At 36.3% G+C, this 12,123-nt stretch overlaps 1 protein-coding gene across 6 annotated transcripts in view; it reads right to left on the reverse strand.

The window, feature by feature from the left end:
* Window positions 1-231: 231 nt before the first annotated feature.
* The window catches only part of GIN1 (gypsy retrotransposon integrase 1), a 32,993-nt gene continuing 21,101 nt past the window's right edge, over window positions 232-12,123 (reverse strand). For all 6 annotated transcript variants that reach the window (XM_063665110.1, XM_054489061.2, XM_063665109.1 and 3 more), the window contains 4 exons: window positions 10,174-10,365; window positions 9,898-10,074; window positions 9,124-9,409; window positions 232-799 (listed from right to left, as the gene is read on the reverse strand). In XM_063665110.1, coding sequence (XP_063521180.1) covers window positions 525-799; window positions 9,124-9,409; window positions 9,898-10,074; window positions 10,174-10,365 — 930 coding nt within the window. In that variant the 3' untranslated portion in view covers window positions 232-524. The remainder of the gene's footprint in view (window positions 800-9,123; window positions 9,410-9,897; window positions 10,075-10,173; window positions 10,366-12,123) is intronic.

Here is a 12,123-nt window from a genome sequence, read left to right on the forward strand (position 1 = left end):
TAATTTGAAATTACCAATATTCTGTGAAAGCCTATTAAATAACCCTATATTTTTTCATACAATCTTGTTTTTAGAAGTTCTAATGAAACAGAAAGAAACTTCATTTCATTCATTGTTACAGTTGATTCAATATTTATCAATTCTATTCAAGGTAGTTCAAACTTACTGTTTAAATGGTAGAGAATTTCAGAAAATTTAAAACTGAGAAACGGTATCAAAACCATACAAAGGTTTGAGAGATTTGGGCTGGAATTTATTTCCCAAGAAGTAGGGGTGCTTTGCCTGTTCTCTTTTTAGAAGAAAAAGTGAATTCTATATATTACATGCTTCCTTTGCCTTCATATATACGTATACTGATATTCAAATGTGGCATAATTTTAGATAAGAACTATAAAATAAAACTTCAGAATATAGTCATTAAGAATGTGTCAAGATACTTCTTCTATACAACGTTTTTAATGAATAAGATATCATTAAGAATTTATACATTCTAAACAAGCACTTTAAATAAATTTTGGTATTTACTAACTTAAGTATTCAAGAACCTGGTTTGAAGAGTCCAACAGACTGAAAGTCTGCTTTTCAAGAGAACTATGATCGTCTATTAATGGAGAGATTTTCGTATTTCTATATTCTAACAGTTCACGATCCTTGCTGGATGTCAATAATTCATTATCGACTATACCAATAGTTGCATCTTCCACCAGGATATTTGCTTGATATGCTCCAACCGGAATTTCAGGCAATCCAATGTAGTCATGATCTGCCACTACTGAACCTTGCAAAAGATAAAGACTTTCTGAAAGAAGAAAAATCATACATTTGACTTTTAGAATTATAATTAAACATATTTTTTAATTAAACAATTTTAAGTGAGGAATAAAATCCCAAGTAATAAAAATTAACTATCAAGATTAACTTCTAGGGAGTTCTACTGTCTACTAAATATGAATGTCAAAGAATAAAAAAAATGACATATAAATTTGATAGTTCATACATAAACAATGCAAGAAAGGTCAAGGATTTTAAAACAGCCATTTCCCTGTTCCCTCGACCTGTCTTTGGTAGATATGTATATATGAGGAACATGGGACAGAAGGAGTGAGAATTATGGTATAGACTAAAAATAAAATAATAAGGCTGTGCACAGTGCCTCATGCCTGTAATCTCAGCACTTTGGAAAGCCAAAGCCGGTAGATTGCTTAAGCCCAGGAGTTCAAGATCAGCTTGGCCAACACGGCAAAACCCCTTCTCTACAAAAAATACAAACAATTAGCAAGGTGTGATTAAGGGTGTCTGTGGTCCTAGCTACTTAGGAGGCTGAGATGGAAGGATCACTTGAGCCTGGGAGATTGAGGTTGCAGTGAGCCATGATGGCACCACTGCACTCCAGCATGGGTGACAGAGCAAAACCCTGTCTTAAAAAAAAAATTATAATACTATTTTTGATAATGTTATCCTTAATATGCTTCTCTAAAGCATTTCTGGGTGAATTAATAGGGTCACAAAATTATTTTAACAAACAGAATTATTAAATCCTTGCATTTACAACTTGAGATAATTTTCCAATCTTTATAAAACCCATATTGGAAAGACACTATCAAACTGTTACAGTATGAAGTTAAAAACAACATGCCAACTCAGGCTTATGTGATAATATGTAAGAAGGCAGGCTGCAATGGAGTAGCTTAAAAAGCTTAGCTTATTTAAATCTAATTTGATACCAAAATTCTTAGGAACTTTTAAGGTCTACCTAAGCCATACTGAAGCACTGACAGGGAGTCTTCCTGGTCAGTGTTTTATTGTATGTTGAGCAAATTTATCATCACCATCAAGAAAAAAATGTTTAAAATGAATGTTAAACTGATGGCAAATCTTCTATACACAGACTAATATGTATAAAAGGATTCCTCCCTTTCTGATATTTGAATTCATTACAATAAGAAACTCTTTTACCAAAGCTGATTAACTTCCTGGACCTTCTCTTTCTAAATGTTTCCCCAAAACATCAGAATATAGATACAGATATATTTATTTATCTTTATTTACTTATTTTTCATTCATTCATTCATTCATTCATTCATTCATTCATGGTCTTGCTCTGTCACCCAGACTGGAGTGCAATGGCGTGATCACAGCTGACTGCATCCTTGACCTTCTGGGCTCAAGTGATCCTCTCACCTCAGCCTCCCAAATAGCTGGGACTATAGACACATGTCACCACACCTGGCTAATTGTGTTGCCAAGGTTGGTCTCTTGAAGATGTTAACAGGTTAAGGAGCCCTCGAATTTTAAGATCAAAAAAGCAAAAGGAAGATTAATTGCCTATTTAGATTAGAGACCAGTGGAAGTGTCTCAGAACAGATGAATTTGCTAGTATATTTTGAAAATCAATCCTACTGTACTCACCCTCATAACATTATTACAAATAGCTCACTGAACCTATTTCAACCCCAGAAATTCATGCATTTAACAACTTTCAATTTACAAACTTTAACAGATCACACAAAGCTATTCTCTCTACCAAAAGATGGCATAAGTGGGCTTGGGCTTGTATGGCCATTTATTCTCCTATAATTCTGAAAGACCAAAAAAAAAAAAAATTCATGCAGCCAGGCAGTGGCTCATGCCTGTAATGCCAGCACTTTGGGAAACCAATGCGGGCAGATCACTTAAGGTCAGGAGTTCGAGACCAACCTGGCTAACATGGTGAAACCCCATCTCTACTAAAAATACATAAATTAGCCAGGCATGGTGGCATGTATCTGTAATCCCAGCTACTGGGGAGGCTTAGGTGAGAGAATCGCTTGAACCCAGGAGGTGGAGGTTGCAGTAAGGCGAGATCGCACCATTACACTCCAGCCTAGGTGACAGAGCAAGACTCTGTCTCAACAACAACAACAAAAATCATGCAACACATGAGATGTGTTATACCCAATAGCAGCAAGAGGGAAGAAAACATGATCAATAAAATTGAAACACTTTCAGAATGTGTTGCTAGAGGTTTAACATCAAAGTTTGCAACTACCCTACTGTTAATACTAGAGAACGCTAGGAAGTAGTTTATAAGAAAACTTTAAAAGGTTAGATAGGGCAAAAGTGTTGCTGATGAAATTTTCTACTAAGTCATGAAGAATTCCATAGGTTCAAGGCCTGTACATTCCTGCAAAGTTATCAGTGATGGTAGTTACCATAGGCATTTAAGAAATGTCCAAAGACTCTGTTTCAGAGGATTAATGAAGGAGGTTTTCTGTCTGTAAAAGTTTTTTCATACAGGTGAAGTAGGACTACTTTAGAAAAATATGTCTAGTAAACATACGTCAATAGGGAAAAATATGCCTAGATGTAAAGCTCTTAGAAATTATTTTAATTTGCTGAAATGGATTCGGAGACCTTGAACTTGAGTACCTCCTAGTTACACTGGTTAGAAACAAATGGACATACCAACCTCACTTGATTTTAAGAGGAGAGCTTCTGTATGTAAGTAAGTCACACACAAACACACACACACACACACACACACACACACTTTTTCTTCTTAAAAAAGTTAACCTTTAAAGTAACTTACTGTAATAAAACTGTAGAGAACAAGCACTACACTCAGCAAATTCTACATAAATCACTTTATACACAATAGAAAACTATTCTGAATGTGTCAAAGGCCTGTTTGTTTACAAAAAAAATTCTCATTCATTTGCAAAGGTCAAATATGTTTCAACTCCTACTATGGTCTAAATCTACTGGAGCTAAGAGAAATGCTCTTTAATTTCAGTAAAGATATCAGAAAAGAGACTCTTGTGGCCTTACATGTTGAACAAGTAATATTTTGGATACACTGGATTATATAAAATATATTATTAAGGTTATTTTCAGTTATTTCTGTACTTTTCAAAATGTGGCTGCTAGAAAATTTTAAATTACATAGCTCTTGTATTATTATTCATCTATTGGACTACACTAATCTAAAACAATCATCAGTTAGGGATACAGAAAAGAATATGATTAAACTTTCTGCCCTCAAAACAGAGGCGGGGAGTAAACAAACATATCATATTAAAGGTCTCTTCTAGTCAGTTACATTACACAATACATTTCACTAAGTATTTTTCTTTTCTCATTCCATTAATTTAGTTATGATTATGACATCTGTTTGATGAAAGCATCAGTCCAGTTTTGACAAGACTGAATAAGTCTTTAGTTTCTTTGAAATTAAAATATTTTCAAGACATTTCAGGAAGGTATTAATCAGCAGTTTTGATATCCATTTCTAATGTAGGTTTTTTTTTTTAAGAGATGGGGTCTCAGCCAGGCATGGTGACTCACGCCTGTAATCCCAGTACTTTGGGAGGCCAAGGTGGGTGGATCACTTGAGGTCAGGAGTTTGAGACCAGCCTGGCCAACATGGTGAAACCCCGACTCTACTAAAAATACAAATATTAGCTGGGTGTGGAGGTGGGTGCCTGTAATCCCAGCTACTCGGGAGGCCGAGGTAGGAGAATTGCTTGAACCCAGGAGGCGGAGGTTGCAGGGAGCCAAGATCACACCATTGCACTCCAGCCTGTGTGACAATAGTTGAACTCCATTTGAAAAAAAAAAAAAAAAAAAAAGATGGGGTCTCATTCTGTCACTGAGGCTGGAGTGCAGTGGTGCAATCTTGGCTCATTGCAGCTCAATCTCCCGGGCTCAAGTGATCCTCCGCCTCAGCCCCCTAGGTAGCTAAAACTAAAGGTGCGTATCACCATGCCCAGCTAATTTTTGTATCTTTTTATAGGGACGGGGTTTCATATGTTGCCCAGGCTGGTCTCGAACTCCTGAGCTCAGGAAATTCTACCTCAGCCTCTCAAAATGCTGGGATTACAGGCATGAGCCACTGTGCCCAGCCTTAATGTTGTTTTAAGGAATAAAAATAATAATTAAAAAATCAATTTTTAAATTTCCCTAAGGAGAAAAATAAATACAAATTACAGCTTCAAAAAAGTCTGATTTGGATTAATTTATTTCTTCAATCGGAAAAAAAAAAAAGATAAAGGTTTCAGACTACTTAATTTTCTTATTTTAAAGAGAAGTGACTAAACTAATCCTATATATGGTTTGATAATCCTCAAACTATTAGAATGTGCTGCCATACTAGTATATCCTTTCTCAAGATAAAATAATAACTATAACTTGATACTACATCACTGTCATTATAATAACTAATACTGTCAACAGATAACTGAATAACTATTGGTTAAGAAATTATATAACTGGACGGGCACAATGGCTTACACTTGTAATTCCAACACTTTGGGAGGTCTAGGTGAGAGGACTGCTTGAGCCCAGGAGTTTGAGACCAACCTGGGCAACATAGTAAGACCCTGTCTCTATAAAAAATTAAAAACTCAGCCAGGCATGGTGATGCATGCCTATATTCCAAGCTACTTGGGAGGCTGATGTGGGAAGATTGCTTGAGCCCAGGAAGTCAAGGCTGCAGTGAGCTATTATTGTGCAACTGCACTCCAGCACGGGCAACCATGTAAGAACCTGTCTCAAAAAAAAAAAAAAGAAAAAGAAAAAAAGAGAAAGAAAATAAAATGATATAACTAAAAGGCCAAAAAAAGGCTCTCTGCATAAACTATATTAGTAATAATGTCAAGATCATGGTCTTGACACTATAGGGACTGTGCTTTGCTTTGTTTCATGAATGCAGACCATAATTGTGGTAGGCAGCATAACAGGCCCCTAAAGATGTCAACATACTACTCCTTGGATCCTGTGAATATGTAACCTTACACGGTGAAGGAGAATTTAGGTAGTGATGGAATTAAGGTTGCTAATCAGATGACCTTAAAATAGGGGGATTATCCTGGACTTTTTGGGCAGGGCCAAGGTCAAGGGTCCTCAAATACAGAAGAGGGAGGCAGAAGAGGAGGTTGGAGTAAGGTGATGTAAGAAGGACTTGACCCACTATTGTTGGCTTTGAAGATAGAGGGACCACAAGCCAAGAAATGAAGGTAACCTCTATAAGCTGGAAAAGACAAGAAAATGGATTATTTTCTAGAGCTTCCAGACAGGAACACGACACTGCCAATACCTTGATTTTAGCCCAGTAAGATCTATGTTGAACTTCTAACCTTCAGAATTGTAAGATAATAAATGTGTGTTGTTTTAAGCCATTAAATCTGTAGTAATTTGTTACAGCAACAAGAGGAAATTTATACAATAATGAAAATGATTTCACAAATGGGGCTTTCAACTGTGAAGGGAAATCAGGCTAAAACCTTGGGTGAGGCAGATCCAAATCTATCACAAACAAAATAAATTCAAAACTATGCAAAATCTATGTCAGATTATTTTTTTCCTTTCAAAGAGGAGCATTATGATTACAAAAAGACACTATGGTATTTTAAGACTTCTTGGTCTAAATAGTCTGAAAAAGCGCTTGGCAATGAACTAGACAAAAAAACAAACAGGCCCGCTTAAAATAGCAATGACAAATATTGTATACCTAGTACTGAATGTGCTCACTCTACATTTAGTTCTAGATAAGAATGGATAAGAAGTTGGCAATAGAAGTATATCTACTTTAGACAGTGAGTTTTTAACAGAGCTATGAAATTTCAAGGCCAGCAAAGAGCAGCAATGACAAATGTGGACAAATAAATTTATAGTTCTTTTGGCTATAGCATGTCAAAATTTATGTCAAATAAAAACTTCAATGATTAGTCAAAATCATTTTGTTTGCTTTAACTCAGCTCAAGGACTCTTTAAAATCAACTTGTGAGGTGATTTTCAAGAAAATCATGGAAAAGATTTTCAAGAAAGTATGTAATATTGAGGAAAAAGATGGCAGAAATCACATTTACTTTGAATTTCTACAAATGAGAAAAATGTAAAAAAAGGATCAAGCAATAATAAGAACCAGATTCTAGGATGGCCAGATCAGTAGTTCCTTTGGTTAACAAGAAAAACTAAAACAGATTCATCTATTAGTCTTAAGTTCCTTATGCATACACCAGTAGTCATACTGCAATATTACTTGTCCTTATATTACTGGAAGAAACTTGTGCAAAGAATTCAAGTATGAGGCAAATATTATACTGCCTCTGTTTAGAGACTGTTCTCAAACAGAGAAGATGAGTTCTGAAATACTGAGTTCTGAATGTTCAGAAGAAGCACAATATTTGACTTCTTTTCTGAGAAACTCTTTTGACAAGAACAAATTACAAAATGTTGATAGATCCTGGTTTAGCAAAATTTTAAATTAAATTTTGTATTAAAGAAGGTTAACACTTTAGAAGAGGGCAAATCATGAATGTCAAAGATTAAGGGGAAAATCATGCTGAAGAAGCTAGAACAACATATACTTGTATAACCTTTTTTCCCTACTTAACTTGCAGAAGAGAGAGATCATTAAAGGTAGCTCAGAACTGAGAACAGGTACAAACAATGCAAGCTTTTATCTTCTAACAAAGAGAACGAAAGCACTTGTGAGTTTTCAGGATTAGAATGTAGTTCAAGATAAGTTTACTGACTAAACAACTGGGTCTGTCACAAGAAGGAAAGGTACTAAGAGGTTTTAACATGAGAGTTGTATCCCAGATTAGAAGCAGAGTTGAGCTATCATTACTAAGCAGCCCACAAGGGCTTTAGATCTTAAGAAAAGGCATAGGGTAAGCGTAGGTTATTTGTTGTTGTTACTCTTTTTGTTATTAATATTTGCTAAAGCCTGTCATATAACTTGTTTATATTGTTATATTTCCCATTAAATGTTACTTATATCCAAATAATATTAATGCTTCACCTGGCTAAGTTACCCATTAACTCCCTCTCAGTTATTCACCTCAGAGAAGATCTAGGAAGCAGACACATTAGGACAAAATAAAAGCCTTGATAAAGTGGGGAACATAATCTAAAAGCCATGGCAAAAACATCACTTAATTAGGATATCTTGACTGTTCAGAACCAGTCAAATTTAGGGGCAAGTATAACTTGTTTAGAGTGCTATCACCTCTTCTTACAGCACCTTATAGCATTCTGAGGATACACCACTCTGCACCCACACCTGGCCTCCAACCATGACCTAACTATAAAGCAATATTAAAAATTAATGGCATTTTTAAAGTACTCTAATATTTTTCTCACAACTGGATTCTGGACAGTATGTTTGTTTTTGGCATTAATGATCACAGTTGCTGTTTTTCACGCCAAAAAGAGGCACGAAGTGACTAATACATTTGTAAGGCCAGGTGCAATGGCACATGCACGCAATCCCAGCACTTTGGGAGGCCGAGGCAGGCAAATCACTTGAGGCCAAGAGTTCAAAACCAGCCTGGCCAACATGGTGAAACCTCATGTCTACCAAAAATACAAAAAAATTAGCTGGGCATCGTGGCATGTGCCTATAATCACAGCTACTTGGGAGGCTGAGGCACAATCGCTTGAACCCAGGAAGCAGAGGTTGCAGTGAGCTGAGATTACACAACTACACTCCAGCCTGGGGGACAGAATGAGACTCTGTCTCAAAACAAACAAACAAACAAAAAACATTGAGAAAGCAAAAATAGAGATGATGTTAAGATGTTATCTTTCCTTCAGAGGAAAACAAGCTCAGTATCTCCCACATAAACTATGAAAAACATACTAGAAATAAAAATAAAAATGCCCGGGCGCCCTGATTCATGCCTGTAATCCAAGCACTTTGGGAGGTCAAGGCGGGCGGATCACGGGAGATCAGGAGTTCAAGACCAGCCTGGCTAACATGGTGAAACCCCGTTTCTACTAAAAATACAAAAAATTAGCTGGGCATGGTGGCATCCACCTGTAGTCCCAGCTACTCGGGAGGCTGAGGCAGAACTGCTTGAACCTGGGAGGCAGAGGTTGCAGTTAGCCGAGATCGCGCCATTGCACTCCAGCTTGGGCAAAAAGAGGGAAACTCTGTCTCAAAAAAAAAAATCTCCCAGGCCTGACAGTTTCAGAAGAGACACTGTAATAAAACAGACTACCTGGGATAGCTAAAACTGTAACAAATTTTATGAAGAGGGGAAAAGAAAACCTAACAAAAGAGGGGAGAAAGGTTTCTGTTATTTTTAATTTTCTCCTTACCCAAAGCAATAAAAATGTAGAGAAGTGACAGATATTTACCTTGTTCACTGGATTCTCTTATGTAGGGCTTAAGGTGAGACATTTTGATAGGTCTTTTCAGTCTAACCCCGGTGTTGTCTCTCAGGACAGCACATCCACTTTCTGTAATATAGTCTATGACACAAGGACCAACCCATTCAGACTGAAAACGACCATCCTTCCACCAGTTTTTCCTTTGTCTTAAAACTTCATGACCCACTTTTAAATGAAATGGATTTAATTGTTTGGGTTTCTTTTTAACAATGATCTTGCTTTTATTTAATTCATCCAAATTGTTGTTCTCCATCTACAAGCGTAAAAAGAAAAAGAACAAAGAGATGAAAGAGCTATAATATCTTGAAGGTAAATGCAAATAATGAGAATATCGTAACAAAATGGTTACTTGAGAGGCTACTAAAAGGTAGGCATGAATTCTATTTAATTCTTAAAACATTTCAAAGTCAGTATTATTAGCCCCTACTTTATACAGAAAGTAAACTAAGATAGGTTAAGTAATTTGCCGAAGTCAAACAACTCAAAAGCAGTTAAGACTACAGATTTGAATCCAGCTCTACTTGATTCCAAAATCCATAGCTTTCTCATTATTGCCTCTCAGCATTTCATAGCTAGTAAACCAACTGTTTAATCAAGACAAGAAAAATCTGATAGATAAAAAATTATGGCAAGTAAGTATGCGTGTGTGTGTGCATGCACACATGTATATGCTGAAATTTTAAAAATAAATATAACTTTTATAAAGTTTTAGATTACAGTTTTTCTATTGAATAGAATCACCTGGCCCAGTGAAGTTGTCTTATTCTCCATTATTTTATCAGCTTCTTTAATTGCATCTAGAATTTTGGCAAACATACTTGTATTATCACCATCCACTTCATGAAGACTATCTGAAGTCTCAGGCATATAAGGATTTCGACTAAACATTTGAAAATATGGTGTATTTTTAGTAGGTTCCTATTATAAAGAAAATAAACATCAATTTTGTAATAAAACATTTATCTGGCCAAGAAATAGTCATAACTCAGAAGTACAGAATTATAAAAAGGCACATACCAAGTGAGTTACATTGAAGGCAAACGAAACAGCTGATAGGTGATCATCCCAGTTGTTTGGGTGGTCAGCACAGTGTTTGGAGAGAAATGCTTTGATTGTGTTAGGTGTACTTTCCGTTGGATTAACACTTCCAGAGGTGTGAGAAATTACAATTTGCTTTATGCCAAACAATCTGTACAGTTCAATATTGATCTGAAAAATATATAAAACGAAGCTGGCTTTTTAAAAATTTGTGTTTTATTTTTCCATTGACTTAAAAAAAAGCTTCAAAAGAATTAGAATCTTGCCTTTTATTTATTTACTTTTTTTTGAGATGGAGTCTCGCTCAGTCACCCAGGCTGGAGTGCAGTGGCACAAGCTTGGCTCACTGCAACCTCCGCCTCCCAGGTTCAAGCGATTCTTCTGCCTCAGCCTCCTGAGTAGCTGGGACTACAGGTGTGCGCCACCACACCCAGCTAATTTTCGTATTTCTAATAGAGATGGGGTTTCACCATACTGGCCAGGCTAGTCTCGAACTCCTGACCTTGTGATCCACCTGCCTCGGCCTCCCAAAGTGCTGGGATTACAGGCATGAGCCACTGGGCCTGGCTGAATCTTGCTTTTTTATTGACCATAACATTCTATATGAACACATACATAAAATATGTAAAATTTTATGTATAAAATAGTGATTGCCATTTATTGAGTCTTTACTACACGCTGGTCCCATCACACTAGACACTTTACATTATTGTCATTAAACCTTACAACAAGTTTTTGAGGTATTATTAATTCCATTTTAAAGCTAAGATGCTGAAGCTTTGAGAGATTAAGTGCCTTGCCAAATACACACATACAACAAGGAAATGGAAGAACAGAACTTAACGCTAACTTTGAGTTTAATTTTTTTCTTTTTTTTGGTGGGGGGCGGTGGGAGACAGGGTCTTGCTCTGTTGCACAGGCTGGAGGGCAGCCTGCACCACCTGGGTTCAAGCGATCCTCTCACCTCAGCCTGCCTAGCAGCTTGGACTACAGGCATGTGTCACCATGCCCACCTAATTTTTAAATATTTTGTACAGATGGAGTTTCACCATGTTGCCCAGGCTGGTCTCAAACTCCTGGACTCAAGCAATCCACGCACCTCAGTCTTTCAAAGTTTTGAGATTACAGGCATGAGCCACTGTACCCGTCCCTCAAGTAACTTTTTAATTCAGTAGACAGTGTCTCAAAAACAACCCACTAGGTCATAAGTTAATGTTTAAAAAGCATGTAAAACAGTTATTGGCAATAAGCATTTTATAACTTTTAACTTATAACTATTATTATTGGTGTTACTATATGTGTAGCACTTAAAAGAAAACAAAATGAGTTTACAAAACTTGTAATAGTAAGCCCGTTAAATATAAAATATTATTTTATATTTTCCTACCTCACCCTTCAGACTTTTTTTTCTTATTATTTTTAGTTGAGTAAACCTTTGGCTCATAAATTTGTCTTTTTAAAAAAGAATATTTCAGACGAGTAGTATCAGAATAACTAAATAGGCAAAGTTAATACAAGAGGGGAAAGCAACAAAAAGAAAACTACATCTCCCAAACTCCCTTGCAGGTAGGGGTGGTCATGTGACATAATTCTAGCCAAAAAGTTGTAAGTAAGTTGTTAGGCAAACTCAGCTGGTACTAGCTTTGTTTGCCCAACACTCTCTCCCTTCTTTCTGACTGAAATGTAGGCATTGTGGCATGTGCTCCGGCAGCCATGTTGTGAATACAATAGGAGTGACTCTCAATCACTCCCAATATATATTGGGATAATATATATACAATATATATTAATATATTGAGATAGGGAAAGAAGTCTGTTACTTGGATTGAATACACTTCCTAGCTGATATACATACTAATTCAGGGTGACTATTTTTAATTCAAAAGTAATTAGAAAGAAATCCCAGAGAATAGGTGCCATTTGGGTCAG

The sequence above is a fragment of the Pongo pygmaeus genome, chromosome 4 (genome assembly GCF_028885625.2).
Source record: "Pongo pygmaeus isolate AG05252 chromosome 4, NHGRI_mPonPyg2-v2.0_pri, whole genome shotgun sequence".
Taxonomy (NCBI): Eukaryota; Metazoa; Chordata; class Mammalia; order Primates; family Hominidae; genus Pongo; species Pongo pygmaeus.